This window comes from Aspergillus japonicus (assembly GCF_003184785.1).
Source record: "Aspergillus japonicus CBS 114.51 unplaced genomic scaffold BO86scaffold_31, whole genome shotgun sequence".
NCBI lineage: Eukaryota > Fungi > Ascomycota > Eurotiomycetes > Eurotiales > Aspergillaceae > Aspergillus > Aspergillus japonicus.
In genome coordinates this window covers 290,495-310,152 of record NW_020291668.1, presented here as the reverse complement: position 1 = coordinate 310,152, position 19,658 = coordinate 290,495, and the positions used below count along the sequence as shown (strand labels likewise).

Below are 19,658 nucleotides of genomic sequence, written 5' to 3'. Positions count from 1 at the left end.
TTAATCATCTGCAGCTTTATCACTATTTTCCGGTAACTCCAATTTTCTAGAACAGAGCATGAGAATTATCAGCTAACCTGCGGTCTAGTGGTAGGCAGCTGTTGTCACTTGTGGAACCTCTGTCCGAGCAAATCCAACCCAGAATGAATGCGTTTACGGCACATCCTATTCTTGCAAATGGCAGCTTGAGCGCCACATATTCTAGCAAGCCCATCCCTTCTAAGCCTCCTGCTCAAGAGCAGCCAATATCGGATTCGGCACTCGTACCTATTGTGACCTATACCCCATGTCAAAGCGACCAATTTGAGAGCTTCATCTTTACTGGGACATATACGCTTTCTCAGGGCGTATCTTCCAGTCCTACACCATTGAATAACTCTGCTGATCGCTCACTCCATTCAATGGTGAAGGCTCTACCCTTTTTCTACCTCATTTTTGCTTTCGCTTAAATTCAGTTGTTATATGGGCCGAGATTGCTAGACAAACTTTTAAGATCATGATATATGTGATTTCGACGCTATCCGAGGTCTTGGGGTAGCTCTGCTGATTACTTTGATTGGTACGCTATCAGTTTTGGAGAAGTGGATGGATCGGTGAGCGCTCTGTACATACTTGGTATTACTTGAATACAAGAGTAGAGCATGGTACGTAGGTATTGCTACAATATCATAACATGTGCTGTGTATATGAATCATTCTTCGCAGAATTTCAATGAGGATAATCTAAAGTAAAGGGTTCCATACTCTCTAGATGCTAGAGCTTCTTCCGTCCAGGAAGTGATTTGCGAATAAAAGAGAATTTGTACTGTAATTTTAGGTAAAATCGATAGCTTCACAGTTTATTGCTGCAGGAACATATTCATCTCAGGCTTCACGTCGTGAGCGAATTCGGCCAGCTGCCGTAATGCATCCGAACATTGCTTACATCCAAGCCGGTACGCTTCAGCAACGTTCATCCAGTACTGGATTTCTTGCTGATTCTGATGTATAGTCATCTGGGCCTCTTCGTTCTTTGCTTTCTGAAACCCAATCTCCTCCTCGACATGGGCCATGGTCTGTTTGATTCGGGCTTTCTCTGCTTCGGCCTGCTCTAATATTTTGTTCAAACGCTCATTCTCTTCTTGAACGTGAGCCAGGCAATCACGACTTGACACGCTGTTGGCCTTTTTTCAAAGGTTAGGTAGGTGACAAATAAGGAGAGTAGTCTTGTACCTGGCGGCCATCACAGTGGATGGCATAAAAGTCTTGGCCCACCCCGTGGTACAGTTGCATGTAAGCTCCTACAGAGTGCTTACTGAGATTTTTGTCAAAGAAGGTCTCCAAAGACGTTTTTTCAATCTTCCATGAATATCCCAAGTCTTCTGTAGACTTCAAACGGACCTCCAGAGGCTGAATCTCAATTCCCAATACCTCCCCTGCCTGTCTGGTTAGACATTGTTTTGTTAATAATACGTCATTTCGAACTCACAAATATGCTGTGCTAGCCTCTTGCGACACCGTAGCCTCCATGATGCACGTTTCTGGTTGCTTAGATTTGAAGAAAGTGCGTCCATGTCTGCTATTAGGACTATTACCCCGAAAATGTCTGGGGTGGCCGGCGTAGATATATCAGATGAGTGGCTGCGAACCAATTTCGACGCGGCATACATTCACAAGCTTTAGTAGACAAGAAGTTCCGGTTTATCATCAAAAACACATTTTTTTTTCAGAAAACCATCCGTGAGCTTGCTACGCGACTGATATTTATCCTTCTAGATGTGCTGTCGTTGAGCGATCAGTGCCGTGGTCGGTGCACAATCGAGTAGATTAGAAGCTATGGGAGTATATTCGACGACAGAGTGCGCTTTGTTGCCCATGGCTGAAATTCCAATTCAAAAAGCTCTACATCACGCGAGGCGTCAATCTTTACCTGTCGCAATATTCGGCTTCGGACCGTGCGGCGAGCAGACACTGTTGGGCGGGTTAGGCACACTCCACTGAAACAGGCATGTAGTAAACTGTACCTGCCACTAGCATTCTTCCGTTTTGTTGCGATACTTCAGATGATAAATGGTCTTCCCAGGTTGGCTGTCCTCCATAGATCTTAATCAAATCATGATACCCGAAGCTCAGTGGGTCACTCGGCGAGGGCGGCTTTAACGAGTCATAGACGGTGACACTGAGAAGCTTTGAATAGTCAGCAATGCAGTGTTGTCTGTGAAGCATTACTCACATAATGATCATCTTGCTTCACTAATAGCTGTAACCAGTCACGAGCGCTTTTCCAGTCTCCTTCCTGCTCGAGTTGCCACACAAGTGCAATTCTCTGAGTCCGGATTCTTGAATTTCGACGCTGTTCTAAAAGCTCTTTGATATAGGGCAATTGAGCTGCAATTCCGATACCAGTGGCTACCATGAAGATATGCCCATAGTCTCCCATGCGCTCAGAAAGCCCACAAGGACCAACTGTTGCGGGGCCATATGGACCATCAATATGTGCCATGTAGATCTCGCCAGCCATAGTGGATTGGAGCAGCTTTTTCGTGAACCCGGCTTGAGATTGTACGAGTAAAGATATTGAACATATCTCACCAGTATCGTCTTCATCCCACCATGTGACTGTAAATGGATGGAACTGGAACAGATAGAACAAGCCAAGACCCGGAACATTGAGCCAAACGTGCTCTCCTGCGCGGACTTGCCATGGACGTGGCAGCGAAACTCTTATACATGCCACATCTTCTCCATGACCTATTCTGATCAATTTAGCACGTCTTTTGCCCTTGACAAAATTCCTGTAAATGATGCGAGCTAATTGAATAAGAAGCGAACAGGGGGCTAAGCAAGTACATGCTAATAGACAGATCCACGTCTCAGTAACTTGTAGCATTTGAACATGCCGCCATAAAGCGTAAAGTAGAACCAAGGCACACCCCTGATGTGTCCTGAGAAATACTTCGTAAACTCTCTTCTTTACAAGCGGTAGAAATGAGAGACCTAGCATCATGCTTCCTACCTATATAGAGAAGCAGAGTTGGATGTCAGTTTCATACCATAAGGAGATAGGAGAATAAGGATAGATCATACTAGGATACCATAAAATTGTACATCATTAGAAGCCGAGATTGTCCTTGTCCTAGCGACTATAGAAACATGTATGGCTCCTTGTACAAGCGCCATGAAACCGCATACTGTATGAAATGTTCGATATGTTGATCTAGAAACTCCTAGGTAACGAGCGCCGAATCCTTGTCCAAGAGAGATAAATGTTGGAATTAAATTGAGCAGTGAGAGTCGCGCGGCACGAGAACCTGCTTCCGAAATAGAGGCAATATTTGCAACATTGCAGACTCCTGTGCCCACAATATAGATGCCCATTAGCAACAATTGCAAGGGAGGTGGAAGCATAAGCCACCACCCGTGGGAAAGAGGATAAGCTAGCCTGGCCAAGGGGCGATGTCGGATGCGGTTAGATAAGAATGCAGCGCAACCTCTGGTTAAGCCACGTAGTATAAGAGCAAGAATTGTCACCCCAAGAATAATGGCATATAAGCTAGTTAATGACTTCAGCTGCATGATTAGGTTGACGCAGAATACTTGGGATGTCACAATTTCACGAAATGAACACTTCTAGGTTTCTATCACTTGACGTTGGTATTTAAATAAATCAACAACAGATGTTGCCGCGGCACAACATCCTAATTGGCAAAACACATGTAACTACTAACGCGAGCCTCTTTTGGTCCGCAAATAGACTTGTGATATCCAGTCAACTCTTCGCTGACTGCTTCAATGGCTTGTGTTAGATTCTTCACTCGCATCATTTCCTTCATCTTGTTCGTCGATAGATTGTAGAAGCTGCGAACGGTAATCGTAGTACTGCAAAAGCTGTTTTACTTCATCGTTTTCGGCACTACCCTTCGCAATCTCCATGTCTGAATATGTCAAACGTTGCACGTGGGGATAAGCAGGCTCCTATAACTCATCAATACAAATAGGAGCAAGGCAATATGTGAACAGAATTTACCATAGTCTTTTCTGGTGGTGGCCATTGACCATCTGCCACAGAATTGTAGACTACTGTTGCCCGGGGGTGATCTATAACAAGATATACCTTCGCGCCATAGAGACTTGCTAGGGCATGTGCTTTATCCACCAAAGTACCAGCCCTCTTCCTGAAAATTGCACGATCGCCTCTCCCAGGGTCTGGTCCACCCATAATGTTCAAATGGGTAAAGAGGAAGAGTAGAAGTGTGAGAATAAATGTATAAGATTAGAAAATTGTAGCAAGCCAGCTCACTTGGCATTTGTTGTGTGCATACAAACGGAAAGATACGGTAAGGTTTATATATTTCTTGACTGAACATATCTAGGCAAGGAAAGATAAAACTCAAACTTGGCCCCACCTGCCATGAACTTCTTTCTAAGTAAATGTTGAGCATGCGTGCCAGTGTAGCTGTTTGTTATTCCTCCTGGATGTTAGCTGATTTCGGCGCTAGGTCCGCCACGAACCTTCTTCCTCTGCCCGCGTCGCGAGTCCAAGGAGGCACGTTTCCGTCTCTGCCCTTGCTGTGGACCAACCGATTCATCACAACTACCGCAGAGAGCTGCACCAGGGCAACCATGGTCAGGGCGTCCGAACGGTGCATAAAAATGCTGCCGTTGAGCATATGAAGCCAAGCTATCAGGAAACCCACTTATTCGCCAGCGCTTCTTCGTCCTCGTCTTGAGATAGATGTTCACTGTCTTGTCGAGATGGTGTGACAGGAACGTTATCGGTCGACAATAGCGTCCACAGTCTAGGCATAGCTCACCCAAGCCCTCAAATTGCCCAATGACTTCAAGGTCCGTTGTGAAGGTGAGCCCCTGTGGATAGAGTTGCTCCAGTGATTCGACGATCTGTTTGGCTGGCCCCTTGCAGCGTATTACCCCCCAGCACCAGAACGGACTAGTGGTGTCTTCGGGCAAGGTACACATAACAAAGAAAAATCGCGAGATGAGCAAAGCGGTGGCAGCTTCACGGGCCATGCGGGCACTTCCCGGGTAGAGAATTACAAGGTTTCGATAGTGCTCCATCGTCTCAACGGCATCGATGGCACTTGGCTCGTCTTGAAGTGGAATATTGAGCCGTATATAGTCCTGTTTGCGCTCACTTTCTGACTGTTCCACCATCTTAGTCCACTCAGTCTCTGTATCCATTAAGGACATCCAGGCGTTGAAGCTGCGGCGCAAGAAGCTGTCTCGAAATACATGTCGAAAGTGGGGTGAGGAGCCGGCCGCTCGCGCCGTTGCGCCCGTGCCAAGGGACAAGATGCGCGCGGGGTTTTTCCGAGAGGGCCAGATTTGCCGACACAACCGTTTCGCGATATCTGCGGCAAGATTGTCCCGAAGCCCTCCATCCTGGAAAGAACCAAGCGGGTCGATATCAGCTGTGGGGAAAAAGCTTTCAAATGTCAGCTTTGCATCGGACGCGGAGACGGAAAGGGCATACAAGGGTGCAGCGGCTGTGGCTCTAGCACTGGCAGGCTTTCATTAGCGCCGGCCTAAGAGAATCTATTGAACTTAACTTACGCCTCCCAGACAAAAGGTTCACAGTCCGTCTCCACTGGTCGGACAATCTCGCATCCTGTGTCCCAATAGATTCAGATCTCCTGCGTGACTATCGCGCACGTTTCATGGTCAAATCTTACCAGGATCCGTCTCGGAGGTCTCCGAAGCATTGAAATTCCCAAAAACAAATGAAGATGTGTCTTTAGAAATACCTGTTGCTACCACGCCTATTCTCGTATTTGAATATGTTGCGGATGTGTGTTCTGCGCAAAGACCATCGAAAACACGGCTCTTGACGCCGAAAACTGCTTTCAAGGCGGCATCAAAAACACTCCCGTCATAGCACCCATCATGCAAGAGCCATATAAGCCATTTATGGATTGTACTAAATAGCGATAATCTGCCAAATACCGATTGAGAAAGCCGGGATAATGATGAACTCTTTCGTTGTTGGAAGATACAGCGAGCCATATCATCAAAAGTTTTGGCGCACTTCAAGACCTCCCAACGCTTCTGAAATAGAGCTAAAACACTGAGCCCTCCTGATATACGTCAGTATCCTGTTCTGTAGAAGACTGATGAACGGGTAGCAATGCAGAACTCAAATATAACCTACCCGAGCTTGTCCCTATGCTGATGTCGATCAAGTCCTGTAATAAACAGGAGCCAAGACTTTCCTGTATTAAAGTCAAAAATTCCAGTGGTATCACGCCTCGAACACCCCCACCGTCAATAGCGAGAACGGTGGGATTCATGGTTGGGGCTAAGATTTCGATCACAAATGGCCTTTGATACAGGCAACAGGGACAAGCTGAGAATTTGAATTGGTACTCCCTCGCAGCGGCAGGCGAACCAAAGACTTGGGCACAGTGATCACATATAGTATGTCCACACTCGAATCGATGTTGCGCGGCCCGTAACAGACATACAAGACAGATTTTGTTAGATCGGATTGAGCATAGTTGGCCACTCCTAGCTTTTAGCAAGTCGCGACGGAGGTGCCAAGATGGCTGTCCGGTTCTGTCAAGATGGTCAAGCATTCCCACCATTTGGCATTCAATTAGGTTTACTAGATTTCCCAGGACAGTCATCCGATCGGACCGCTGGGCAGCTCGGATCGAATGTATTAGAGCAGGACGATAAAGAGTTCGGAAGACGAGGCGGGCATCTAATGCTGCACATATTATTAGATAAGCAGGATCAAATGAAGATTTCTCCATACCGAGCATTCCATCAATGTAGTGATCCATCAACAGAGCGGATGCGACCGAGGGGGCTAGCTCTTCGGAGCTAAGCTCCACCTGTGAACCAAGCTCCTGATAATGCACTATATTAGGGCCCAAGGATAGAGAAACGGGATGGTAAGCTCTAGATGCTTGCACAAAGTCAAATGGTTCTCGTATGTTCTCGGCCGTGTGCCGCAGTGCAAGAGAGAAGAGAGCTGCTAGATGTTTGGCGCTGAGCAGAGTCCTAGTGTCTTCGCGGGCGCTTTGCATATCTTGTATTTGCCCCTTGATTAAAGCTCGCAGAGGCTGGTACCGAGAGTAATCCGACAACATGTGATGTCCTAATCGGACTATGTGAATCGCAGAAAAAGATGCTGACATTGGCCCACTTTCGCACATGTTCAACCTACATTGAAGTTGTTCAACTTCCATTTCGTCCATTTTGTTGTCTACCGAATTCGTGGGAAGCACAATGACCACTCGGGGCCTTATTGACGCTGGAAGTAATGACGCCGAACGTGCGCGGTGTATGGAAATCAGGAAGTCAGCCATGTGGGAATAGTCTGCAAAATCAGCTGCGAATATGCAAACTACATCTGCAAAGAGAAATAGCAAGCGAGCATATATGATTTGCAGTACTTTTTCGGAAGAGTGAGCTTGCCAGGTGATGGGCTGCTCCATACTTGCTGTTTGTTTCCCTAAAGAGGAAAGGGAATGCTTGTATGTCAGGTCGCCATCCGCGAAAAATGCAGGACGCGACATTCTTAGTGTATTCACATCACAGCGTAATCTGACACTAGTCTTTGAGACGCGACGGTTGATGTTATTGTGCGGATACAGTTGCCGAAGACAGGCTTCTTTAGATCTGGTTCCAAGAAAAACACTTAAAGATGGGCACTGGTCAACGCTATCAGCTAGCTCAGCCACCAGGCTTTCAAGACGGCCATGATCTAGAACTGTAAGCTGTCCGCTCTCGCAGGACTTGATCTCAAGCCAATTATTGCTGTTCGTTTGTTGCATGATGGCTTATACAGATCGATAAATCTATTACATAGCCGACAGCGTATCCCACCGGCTTCTTATAGAGAAGATTCCTCACCTTCTCGTCACCCAGAGAGAAAGAATAGTCCTAGATTGAGCCATTCTACCTCATAAGATGCAGGCTAGTGCCTCGCGCGCTTTTTCGGACGTGTTTGATCGATTCACAGGGTGAGCAACTTCCAAGGTAAGGTCGACCGAATAATTTCTTTCTGGCATATTATCCAATGGTGCCAGCAAGATTGAAGCGACACTCTCTAAGTGCTGAGAAGAGCATCTTTGCTGCGAGCCTTTTGCGGTGCCTCGTGCTCGCTTGACGTCTCCCGCCCCACTTCCGGACGCATGACTCATGGATCTAGTACTCTAATCACTCGAACCGCGGTTAAGCATCAACTAGTTGACTATCGCGCCACGCCATGTGGGGATCTCCTTGCAACCAGCTTCCGGGAAAATGCCGGATAACCCATCCGCAGAACTCCCCCTGCATCAATTTCCGCGAATTAGGAGATTGCTTCATTCGTGTATGAACTAGCAATAGACCTCACTAGATTGACTGCAGTTCAGTTTCCAACAAAAATTAGCCCTACTACAGGAATCAAGTGAGCGTATCAGAAACTAAACATGAGCTACTATGGGTATTAGGAAAGGTATCTGACTTCGACCAACACCTATCACAGGAGTGATTGGTATGTCAATGAGGCATGTCGTACACAACCTGTACTATATAAGCCCACCATACTACCAGTGTGTAGACTCCCTTGGTTATCTAGTGTCAGTATATTATCAGGAATCCGCAGAATTGATTTCTCTTTGAATAGTCCTCAATACACCGCAGTCATGAATGGTGGTATGGAACAAGAACAACTGCAAATGGATCCAGATGTTTACCCACCCTTTAATGATCCTTTTTGGTCCTATGATTATATTGCGGAATCGGAACAAGACGCAAAATATGCTGTCGTTCATTCTTCAAGCGACTACACGAATGAATTGATCGGCCACAGTGAGATGGATTACAACTCAATGACCGAACAAATGCCTTTATCTGCTATTGCAAGCATTATAGAAGAATACTCCCAAGAAGAGCTACAGGGTGTTGGGTGCTGGGAGCCCAGGTAAATAAAACCATTTCTTGGAGAAGACTACCTAACAATTCGATAGTAATGACTTTGGTTCATGCCCTGCGCTTCCCGTCATGTAAGAATTACAGAATACCTGAAGACCAAACCCTGACTAAGTCATGTCAAGCAGCGAAACCGAACACCAGACCACTCTTCCTTCCCATATTCAAGCTACGCACCTGAAAACTGCGGGAGTAGAGTTCCAACGCCAATCTCTGCCCCATCCTCCAGATCATAGCACCCATACCACTACGAACGATGTACGCAACATGAGAGGCAGTAGCTCAGAAAGTGTCAGTGGATATCCAAGTATTGCGAGAAGGATTGAGGGTGAAATTCAGAGTCTTCTAGTTTCAATGAGAACCCTACAGGAAAGGACCGACAACACATCAAAAAAGGTCGAAAGACTACTGGGAATGGTTGAGAAAATCCAAGAATGCGAGGATCTCGCGGCGAAAAAGGTGGGGGATTTGGCGAAGCGTACCGAGCGTCCGGCGCCTTTCCGTGCACGCAAGCTAGTAACCAGACGAACAAGCCCAGTCACAAAGAGCACATGAATTCAATAACTTTCTCAGTCACGTTGACAAACCATCCGATTAACATGTAATCTCCCATGGTTTCAAGGCTTGGACTCATAGACTTTGCCGTCCGTTCCGAACAGGCCCATTATGCGTGTCATTAATTAGGCTCGAGCCGTCCCACTAATTAATTGAGCCATGGAGACAGATTAGGTGAACTATCTGATCTATGGATGATGTCCAGATCGGACTTTTGACGAGAGCTCGACCCTCTTTGACAAGCAGCAGAGAAGCCCATCATAGCCGATGTAGACCCCACAATTTTCAATAGCCTCAAACGCTAATCCGATATCGGAGATTGCGACAGAATTCTGCCGCTACGCAATCTAATTGGTAAGAGACAGAGTTATTTCGGCCGAGGCCAATCTGCATTTAGGTTCAACTAGGGACACCAAGTTAACCAAATTCGGTAAATGAAAGATTATAGATGTCTGTCCCTCGCTTTCATTGTCCTCAGGTCTCTTTTATTCTTCTCTTTAGATCAGACTTGTTGAATTCTCATTCACTATGGAATTTCGCCCAAATCCCTCTTCTCAGCAATGCACGCTAGACTTTTTTTCCTGTCGGACGAATGCACCCCTAGAACGTTTTGAGAAGCTCGAGGGCTTGCTTTCTATGATAGATCTGCCTAAAGTTTATCTTTCTGTGCTTGACCGAAGGGAGTCACTTGCACGTCATTTACATGTTCCTCTTCTTAGCACATTTATCGAAGAAAGGATCAATAATATCTTCACCCGATCTAATCCTTTGTCATCTCAAGAAAGTGGAACAGGACACAGCGAGACTTTGAACTGGGTCGATGTAGTCCGTGAGTTTGATATTGACGGAAATCAGCCCAGTCGAGACGGGGTGCATTCCTGCCTTCTCCGAGGGCGATTGATCGACATACCCGAGGCTGACTATGCAAAACTCAAAACTGGCATTCTCCAGCAAATGATCGAGCCCCTGCCAATCGCCGACGATGTGAAGAAAGAGCTGGAAACCATCACTAATGTACTGGCCAATGTGAATCGTTGCTATCGAGAAATTTCAGAAGGTAGGGAAAGTCTTTGGGATAGCTCTTTTGGCCAAAACATGAATATGGTGTTAATGATTTGACAGTCACGCAATGTTATCGTCACCTTGTCAAAAGCCTAGAAGACCGCTACCAAGAGATACGTGGTACATTTCTTCCAGAAAGTGATCGAGACTGTCTATCTCCTGCGAATGCTGTCTCGGTGGATAATGTATCGGACAATGTTTCTGATGCTCACATGCAAAGTGTGACGCTACCCGGCTTAGTAAACTCTTTTCATGCTCCTGGAGGGGTATCGCATGCCGACGGAGAACTATACGAGCCTGAAGTACAGTCAACAGATCAGTCAGGTAAACCTGATGACCAACGCCTAAGAAATATCGGCCATCTCCGCTGGACGTCTCATGAAGAGGCGTCGTTGCTTACCTGGATGAAAGCTCGGGAACATTTGACTTGGCCAGAGATTGAGGTAGCATATTTACAAGAGTTTGGAATTGCCAGGAAGCAATCAGCGATACGTACCAAATTGTACCGCTTAAATGCTGCTGGGTCTAACAGATTCATAAGACGAACTCAGCGTAAGCGGAAATTATATCGAGCTACAGCTTCCGTCATCGAGAGGGCTGGAGCCGATGACTCTGATTCATCATGTGGTGAGATAGCTACTCTGAGTCCACCGATTCTGCCGACCAAAATTATACGACTCCCCGTGGGGAAGCTTCCAAGGAGACAGATACGATCAGACTGCCCCGCCGAAGTTCCTGAGAAGCGGCTCAGTGGCCCCGAAATCTCAAACATCATTGGAACGTCAAGTGATACCGAGGAGAATACATCAGGTCCTACTGGCATATCATCAACAACCCGCTCAGATCTCAAAAGTCAAGCATGCAACTCGCATCCCTTTTCTTTGAGAAGGTTACTTGCATAACTGTTTCGGAGCAGCTTCTCATTCACACAAGCAGATAACCAAATGTTGTATATATTTCACCTCACGTGTCTTCAAAAACAATCACAATGGTACCTTGATACTAGCCATTCCGTCAAGATAGAACTACAATATACTTCAGAGCAGATTGGTATACTGTAGTACATAGAGAAGTATCCCAATCGGGTAGAGCAAGATAAATCGATCCGGAAGCCCTGTATATGTAGGGAAAGCTGGAACGGAGCAGGAAAACTCGAAGGTTGGTTGAATTGGATACCAAAGTATCGCGGAGAATTGTGGTGTTGTGGCAGCTGTCATTGTGTGCCGAGCGGGAACTAATCCCCGCCCGATGGCGATCCCGCCCGCAGGGGTTACCGAACCCCATCCCACAAACTCGCAGGGAACACCAAATATTTTCGGCCAATATGACTTTCGCCCCAAGATCGGGGCGGCAAGGAAACGCCGCAGACGAGGCGCTGATGCAGAGGAAAACGAACCAATTACCAACCCCGAATTCGCAGTTTGCGGAGAAAATAATGGACGAGTGACAAACCAGGACGTCCGGCAGTTCTTCACCAGCTTTAACGAGACACTTAAGCACCAAACAGAGACAATCGAATCAGTAAGAGCTGAAGTGCAAGCCCTAAAAACAGAACAACAGCTCCTCCGTATTCAAAATGAGGAGCTGCGAGAAGAAATTCAAACCCTCCGGGCCAGACTGGAGGCGCAACCGGCAAACACCCCCTTGAACAGGTCGTGGGCGGAAGTAGCTGCGGGCCACCCGCTGCCAGACCCCAAGAAGACAGTCCCACGCCCCAGAAAGGAACCCAACTGTGTCCGAATCAGCACCGCACCGACCTTAGACCAGGACGTCGATAACGACCGATTCTCGAGAGCCCTACCAACAGAGGCAGCAAACACTCATATCCGCACTGCCCTTCTGAACGCAGAAACTACCAAAGATGCCCAAGTTGCCGGGGTTGGCACCACCAAAACCGGCTATATCATCCGATTCCGGGATACGCAGTCTGCAGAGGCTGCCCGGAACAGCACTGAGTGGTTGGACGAGCTGGGGAACAATACTAAAGTAGTTAAACCACGGTTTGGGATCGTGGTCCACCGAGTTCCGACCGAGGATTTCGATCTGGACAGCGAAAAGAAACAAGGAATAAGAAAGATCGCGACCGAGAACGACCTCGAAGACAAGAAGTTCCAGATCGAGGACATTGCATGGCTGAAGAAGAAAGACAGATCACTAGGCAAATCGGCATCTATGGGGATCTGGCTAAATACACCCGAGGCCGCCGAATGGATCATCAACAACGGACTGCTGGTAGGACAGAGGTTCATCGGGAGCGTGGAGGCCTACCGAGTGGAAAAGAAGCGATGCCGGCGGTGCCAGCAATTCGGCCATTTAGCATGGTCGTGTAAGGAACAGGTTAAATGCGGGTACTGCGCAGGCCAACACGATCAGCGATACTGCTTCCCCGGTATAAGACCACGATGCTCAGACTGCAATGGAGAACACCCGACAGGCGACCGGATGTGCCAGGCATCCTCAACTCCCGGGCTTTCTCAATGACAGCAAACCTCCGTATCTTACAGTTGAACATGATGAAATCCAGGGCAGGAATGGAGGCCCTTATTAATGACCACACCACCCAAAACCTAGATATACTCCTGATCCAGGAACCACCAAAAACAGCATACAATACCCACGTCAACCACAGCGCATGGAGACTCTATCGACCCACGTCTATTAACGAACCAGGTACCGAGGCAAAACAGCCGCGCAGTCTTGTTTATATCAACCGAAGAATCTCTACATCTTCCCATCGCCAGGTTCACTGCGACCACCGAGATGTAGTAGCTATCAAAATATGGACTCCCGAACTACAGTACCTGGTGTTCTCAATCTATATCCCACCCATCGAGATGCACGAAGCCTTCGAAGCAAGCAGCGCCTCTCAAGTCCTCACAAAAATCCAACAGACTATTCAACAAAATAGCGAATCAGGCGATCGCACTACGAAACTAATTCTGGCAGGAGATTTCAATCGCCACCACCCAGCATGGAGCCACCGCGAAGTACACCATCGGTTTGCAGCGCACGCGGACGAACTGATTAACTTTTTCCACTACCTGGAGCTACAGTGGTGCCTGGGTCCTGGGGAAACAACATTCTGGTCCCTTAGTAAACCTGGCACAACTTCAGTACTGGACCTCACACTTACTAACGATATGACACGGCTGGTCAAGTGCTATTTGTACCATGAAAACTACGGATCAGACCATCGAGCAACATACTCGGAGTGGAGCCTTCATCCGGAGCAGGCGAAGAAGCCCAAGCCAAAACGAGCATACAACCGTGCGGACTGGTCTCGAGTGGGGCAAAATATACTAAGAGAGATAGACCAGTGCCCGAAGATCCAGACAAACAGAGACTTAGACCGCGCGGTAGAAAAGCTGATTCAATCCACAACAGCGGCTCTAGACCGACTTGTACCGATACAGGCGCCATGCCCGTACTCGAAACGTTGGTTCACTCCCGAACTTAAGACTCAGCAGGTGGAAGCCAACCAAGCCCGAAGAAAGTGGCAAAACGGATGTGCTACGTTAGGAGCTGACCACCCAAACACAAAGTCCATGTTTGAGATAATGCGCGAGAAGAGAAGAAAGTGGACGAGAGCCGTAGAAAAAGCAAAAGCAACCCACTGGAAAGAGTTCCTGGACAAAGCAGGGGAAGGCCAGATATGGAAAGCAGCCACCTACATGCGCCCGCGAGATGCCTATATGAGCATCCCAGCAATCCAAGTGGGTGCTGAGGAAATTGTTGATAACCAACGCAAGGCGGAAGCATTTCTTGAAACCTTCTTTCCGAAGATGTCCGAACCGGAAAGTGAAGAGGTCAACCCGGCCGAAGAACTGCCATGGGAGGCGATCACTGAGGAAGAGGTCTTCCGGTCTCTCCGGGTGGCAAAGGGGACTACAGCCCCGGGCCGAGACGGAATCCCTATGCTGGTCTGGAAGAACCTGTGGACATTCCTCAAGGACATAATCACCACTATCTTCACAAGATCGGTGGACCTGGAATACTACCCGAAAGAATGGAAACAGGCACGGATTATCGTTCTCCGCAAGCCCGGCAAGCCGGATTACTCCGTGCCGGGGGCGTACCGCCCGATCTCTCTGCTCAACACACTGGGAAAGCTGCTGGAAGCCGTCATGGCCCGAAGACTCTCGTACTGGGCAGCGAAATACAAGCTGCTCCCTGACACTCAATATGGAGGCAGGCCGGGACGGAATACCGAGCAAGCCCTGCTGGTGCTCGCGAACGCGATCGATCGAGCATGGGTGCGAGCGAGAGTAGTAACGCTGATTGCATTTGATCTGAAAGGTGCCTTTAATGGGGTCAGTAAGACTACTCTCGACGCGCGTCTGCGAGCGAAGGGGATACCGTCAAAGGCTCGACAGTGGATCTCCAGCTTCATGGCGAGTCGATCAGCCAGCATAACACTTGATGACTTCGAATCAGACAATACCCCGCTAGAAAATGCAGGGCTAGCGCAGGGATCCCCGCTCTCACCCATTCTGTTTGGATTCTATAATTCAGACCTGGTCGATCAACCGGTCGACAGCAACGGCGGGGCATCAGCGTTTATCGATGATTATTTCCGGTGGAGGACCAGTGTCTCGGTGGAGGATAACATCAAGAAGATTCAGGAGAGGACATTCCCCGGATCGAGCAGTGGGCGCGGAGAACAGGCGCGTCATTCGCAGCGGAGAAAACCGAGCTGATCCACCTGACACGGCGCAGATCAGCCCGTGGCAAGGGAGAGATTACCATGAATGGGAAAGTGATCAAACCAGCGGACACGGCCAGACTCCTGGGGGTCATCTTTGATACAGAGATGCGATGGAAAGAACATGTACAACACGCGGTCAAGCAGGCAACCAAAAGGATTATCGCCCTGAGCGGGCTTCGACACCTTCGACCAGAGCAAATGCGCCAGCTCTACCAAGCATGCGTCACACCCGCTATAGACTATGCATCAACCGTATGGCACGACCCGCTACGCAATAAAACACACCTGCGGCTCTTTGAGACACTGCAGCGAACAGCACTTATTCGCATTCTCTCTGCCTTCCGAACAGTCTCCACCGACGCCTTGGAAGTTGAATCTCACATGCTGCCTACGCGCCTGCGCTTGAAGCTGCGAGCACAGATCACAGCAGCCCGGTTCAGCACCCTACCAGACGATCATCCAGTGCGAGGAATCATGAAACGAGCCATGGACCGCAGTACGCACATTCACAATGTGGCACGTTATCCACTAGCAGAGACAATGCGCACTATGGACTTGAGGCGCCTGCAGGCCCTTGAGACCATCGACCCAAGGCCACTGGCACCGTGGCGGGAGCAACCCTTTGTCGAGGTTGACATTGAGCCCGACCGAGAGAAAGCGCAGGCCAGGGCACTGGCAAGACAAAAAGCAGCAACCAGCATCACGGTCTTCTCAGATGCCTCAGGAAAGCAGAATCAACTGGGTGCGGCAGCAGTAGCCCTGGACTGTAATCTGCAGGTCCTAAAATCTCGACAAATCAGCATTGGCTCAATGGAGCACTGGTCAGTCTATGCAGCCGAGCTCATGGCAATCTACTATGCTATTGGACTAGTTTTCCAACTAGCACAAAGAAACCAAGGGGACTCTGCAACGAATCAACAACCGGCAACGATCCTCAGTGATAGTATGTCGGCCCTGCAGGTGATCAGAAACTCGTGGAACAAATCAGGCCAGTGTATTATCCAGGCTATTCACCACTCAGCTGGCGAGCTGAAAGCCCGAGGTATCTCACTGCGACTGCAATGGGTGCCGGGTCACTGCGGGGACCCTGGAAACGAGGCGGCCGACCGGCTAGCCAAGGACGCAGTGGGCATAGATAAAAAGCACCCCTTCAAACATCTTCTCTCACGGGAGAAAGGATACATTCGCAGAAAGATCTACGAAGAGTGGAGACAAGAATGGAGGACCTCGAGAAAGGGAGGGCACCTGCGCCACATCGACCAAGGCCTGCCGTCCAGCAGGTCTCGCCATCTATACGGCTCGCTCCCGCGGAATCGAGCATACCTGCTCACGCAACTTCGCACAGGCCACTCGTGGCTGGCGACATATAGAAAACAACATGGCTTCCAAGAAGATAACCTGTGCGAATGCGGGGCGACAGAAACAGTGGTACACGTGTTGATCGACTGCCCGCGGCTTAACACACTGCGCCAAACACTACGGCGGAAGATTGGAGGAGCATTCAATAACATATCAGATATGCTGGGAGGAGCAGGCCACGGTAGGGAAGGTAGGTTACAAGATGTCCCGCCGGACAGCAGCGTCCTTGGGGCGGTACTGGACTTTGCGGAGGCATCGCAGAGATTTCGAAGTCGCGCGCCACGAGGGCGGCAGAACACAACCCCAGGCACCGGCCCACACAGGCCTTGACGAGGCTCCAAGTTCGTCAGGAAAGTAATAGTTCACGTTCAAAGATGTACATAGAGAGTATAGATAGTGGATCCTGCATGTCGCCTTAGGCGAGGGGCCAGCGTATGAATCATCATCATCATCATCATCAACTGTAAAAGTGACTATAGTTATCGATTCGCTTTAGTGGATTGCCGCAGCCAGAGCATTTTTCAGCGAATTTCTCTAAATATTTTCCGAAGCGTATAATTTCCCCCAAGTGTCTCAAAGGACTCACAAACAGGAAATACATAATTTCAGCGGCTTGTCGCTAGACCCATCGTCACGGAAACTTGAATGTTGAACGTTTAACCTCCATGGACTACAGTGCATTGGTGATATGCATACTGTTCAACATCGAAACATAGATCACGTTCCACCTAAATACCAGAGCTGCCTTAAGATTCTTCAACACACTTACCATTTCTTGAGCGAATTCAATCTTTGTTTTCTTGCATTCTGAACGATCAACTAGACGTTGCCATATAGTATTGCAGATGTGCTCAACGTGGTCATTCTCAGGGTCTGCAAGGAATTGACGGAGCTGTTTGGAAACCAAGCCGGATCCGTCAAAATTCCACGTAAGAAAGGATAGCTTGAGCAATGTTTCGCGGTGTAGGGTTTGAGAAATAGTCTTGACATGATCACACAGTAGTTTATTGTCGAATATGTGCGATATATCTTCGTCGAAAGATTCCTCTCTTTCAAACGTCTGGCAAGCCTCCAGAAGCAACTTGGCTTCTGAATGCAGTCTTCGCTGAACGGAATCACAGTAAAAAGCTTTTTGATTCAGGCAAGACACCTGAAGAGCTTTTAAAACTGATTCTGCTGGACTGCGCAGGATAAGTTCTGAAAGCGGGGCCTCGACGACCTTCAATTGGCTTTAGCACTTTTCATAAAATAATGAGTTGATGACCTACCATGATGTACTTGATTACAAGCAAATATAGAGACTAAGAAGTAAATGAATGGTAATGTGAATTGTCGTAAATTGCGGAGATAATGACTTGGAACAAAAATTATTTCAGCCCGGCTTTCTAAGGCCAAATGATCATGGATTCGTTCCTCTTTTTGAATAACAACATCAATGTAAAAGGTTTCACGAGAGGCGTGATGGGTCGCAACTCACCCTCAATTTATCAGGTGTGATACTTTAATCAGTTCCTCTGAATGGGACTAGCCGCTGACACCAATTCATCTCACATGAATTATCCTATCCCAGTCCGTGCGCCGTTACTATACCCCGATAGCCGATACCTGTTTCGTAAGGACAATAGCAAAACCGGATAGTAGCCAGGGAAACAGTAATTTAAATCGCTGCTACCGGCCAACAAGGCAGACGCTGAGGCATTTATCACTAAAGGCCTACATGGCTTAGTAAATCGCCCCAGGCTATGTCAAATCAAGTAAAGTTTGCCTACAAGGGTACCTATGTAAAGAGTGAGGAAAGCGCGAACTCCTCGCCAGACTGGTTTACGGACATATGCTATTGTTCTTGTACTTTATACATATTCAAGTGAAAAATCAAACCTGGGCCACCAATCACTTTAGTCATTTAAAGGCTAACTCTATAATTAGAAGATTCAATCTACTGACTAAGAGTTAGGTAAAGTGTCTCACCATGGTGATATGCCTTGGATTTTTGACTTAGTTCCCACAAAGTAATGACTCCACACTAATCTTTTTTGTTACCGCTGTCAAACCTTGACTCGCCTGCAGATGTGTAGTAGGCTGAGGATTGGGATGGCGATGATTCTTGCTCGTCGATGCTGTATGCAAGTTCAACAAAACTCCTGAATAATGCGTAATCAGAGTTAAGACTTACTCCGCTCTTCTCTTTTCTTGACTTTGCTACACAAATATGTGATATCCTCAAGTCGTACTTTTCTCAATCGCTGGAACCTTGTGAGCACCGAGTCATCAACCGGCTCAAAGGAAGAGAGAATTTTGATTGCCACGCTCAAACGGTCTTTGTGATAATCAGTTGCCAGCTATACATGTTTTCTTTGCGATAAACTGACCTCTTTTCTTTAATTTAGTTGGGTGGATATACGTAATTTCAGCAGGCCACCATTTCGGTTTCTGTTCTGTACTGGAAAATCTGAGTCTCTTCTCGGGATAAAGGTTTTCCGCAAGCATAAGAAGAAGTCTTGTCAAACTTGAAGCGTGTAGATTTGAAAATATCTTGTTATGAAAACCTGAGTCTTTTCCCGGAGCCATATTTGAAGACAAGAGAGGAGTAATGAATTAATCGTAATACTTGAATCTTGTCTATTGTTATTATTGGAAGCGCGAGCTTGTTTATAAGCCTTGTTTCCCTGGTCTAGTGCAAAAAGCAAGGAGCCCTTCTCTAACTTTGTAAATCAAAATCCCACTTCGAGAACGTTCGTGTGTCATAGTTACTAACTTATTATTGTTATGGATATTCAAGGCGGAATTACTTGACTGAGATAGTAGTTGCTACTATAAACCTGGGCGTCCAACTAATGCGAGAGGGATATTCTGGATTGGAGAGCAGGAGCGTTATCAGAACACGCTCTTTGAGCATAATTGGTTGTGCTAGCACACTCTGGGTCGAGTGGGATCAAGTATGCATGACCACAGTAAGCACTAAAAAATATCTGTAAGTTACCACTTTCAGTGCCAGTCCATGTGTGATGAGTTCTAAATTCCCGCATATGAAGCCGCTCTCCTTTAGAGGATCTATCTGTCCG

General features: G+C 47.7%; 8 protein-coding genes across 8 annotated transcripts; 2 read left to right on the top strand and 6 right to left on the bottom strand.

Annotated features, from left to right (window-relative positions):
* Positions 1–838: 838 nt before the first annotated feature.
* On the bottom strand, positions 839–1,552 carry BO86DRAFT_315220 (uncharacterized protein; the record flags this gene model as incomplete). The annotated part of the gene is made up of 3 exons (XM_025668081.1): positions 839–1,162; positions 1,212–1,414; positions 1,468–1,552. The coding sequence occupies 3 exons, from the start codon at positions 1,550–1,552 to the stop codon at positions 839–841; spliced, it is 612 nt and encodes a 203-aa protein (XP_025526780.1).
* Positions 1,553–1,961: 409 nt separating this feature from the next.
* BO86DRAFT_315251 (ferric reductase family protein) lies at positions 1,962–3,386 on the bottom strand (the record flags this gene model as incomplete). The annotated part of the gene is made up of 3 exons (XM_025668083.1): positions 1,962–2,165; positions 2,212–2,994; positions 3,066–3,386. The coding sequence occupies 3 exons, from the start codon at positions 3,384–3,386 to the stop codon at positions 1,962–1,964; spliced, it is 1,308 nt and encodes a 435-aa protein (XP_025526779.1).
* Positions 3,387–3,767: 381 nt separating this feature from the next.
* On the bottom strand, positions 3,768–4,257 carry BO86DRAFT_432664 (uncharacterized protein; the record flags this gene model as incomplete). The annotated part of the gene is made up of 2 exons (XM_025675809.1): positions 4,006–4,257; positions 3,768–3,953 (listed from the first exon to the last, which is right to left on the bottom strand). The coding sequence occupies exons 1-2, from the start codon at positions 4,195–4,197 to the stop codon at positions 3,768–3,770; spliced, it is 378 nt and encodes a 125-aa protein (XP_025526778.1). The 5' UTR covers positions 4,198–4,257.
* A 200-nt stretch (positions 4,258–4,457) lies between these two features.
* BO86DRAFT_448855 (patatin-like phospholipase family protein) lies at positions 4,458–8,136 on the bottom strand (the record flags this gene model as incomplete). Its single annotated transcript, XM_025676669.1, has 8 exons — positions 4,458–5,421; positions 5,470–5,496; positions 5,550–5,604; positions 5,669–6,070; positions 6,145–6,387; positions 6,454–6,702; positions 6,751–7,757; positions 8,120–8,136. 8 exons carry the CDS (start codon positions 8,134–8,136, stop codon positions 4,458–4,460), a joined length of 2,964 nt encoding a protein of 987 aa, XP_025526777.1.
* Positions 8,137–8,629: 493 nt separating this feature from the next.
* Positions 8,630–9,470, top strand: BO86DRAFT_380157 (uncharacterized protein; the record flags this gene model as incomplete). Its single annotated transcript, XM_025670706.1, has 3 exons — positions 8,630–8,907; positions 8,954–8,989; positions 9,041–9,470. 3 exons carry the CDS (start codon positions 8,630–8,632, stop codon positions 9,468–9,470), a joined length of 744 nt encoding a protein of 247 aa, XP_025526776.1.
* A 528-nt stretch (positions 9,471–9,998) lies between these two features.
* On the top strand, positions 9,999–10,589 carry BO86DRAFT_315152 (uncharacterized protein; the record flags this gene model as incomplete). Its single annotated transcript, XM_025668076.1, has 1 exon — positions 9,999–10,589. One exon carries the CDS (start codon positions 9,999–10,001, stop codon positions 10,587–10,589), a length of 591 nt encoding a protein of 196 aa, XP_025526775.1.
* A 6,456-nt stretch (positions 10,590–17,045) lies between these two features.
* Positions 17,046–18,157, bottom strand: BO86DRAFT_364228 (uncharacterized protein). Its single transcript, XM_025670002.1, has 2 exons — positions 17,865–18,157; positions 17,046–17,815 (listed from the first exon to the last, which is right to left on the bottom strand). Exons 1-2 carry the CDS (start codon positions 17,865–17,867, stop codon positions 17,267–17,269), a joined length of 552 nt encoding a protein of 183 aa, XP_025526774.1. The 5' UTR covers positions 17,868–18,157; the 3' UTR covers positions 17,046–17,266.
* Positions 18,158–18,619: 462 nt separating this feature from the next.
* Positions 18,620–19,164, bottom strand: BO86DRAFT_456944 (uncharacterized protein; the record flags this gene model as incomplete). Its single annotated transcript, XM_025677193.1, has 4 exons — positions 18,620–18,737; positions 18,770–18,795; positions 18,828–18,913; positions 18,966–19,164. The coding sequence occupies 4 exons, from the start codon at positions 19,162–19,164 to the stop codon at positions 18,620–18,622; spliced, it is 429 nt and encodes a 142-aa protein (XP_025526773.1).
* Positions 19,165–19,658: the final 494 nt, after the last annotated feature.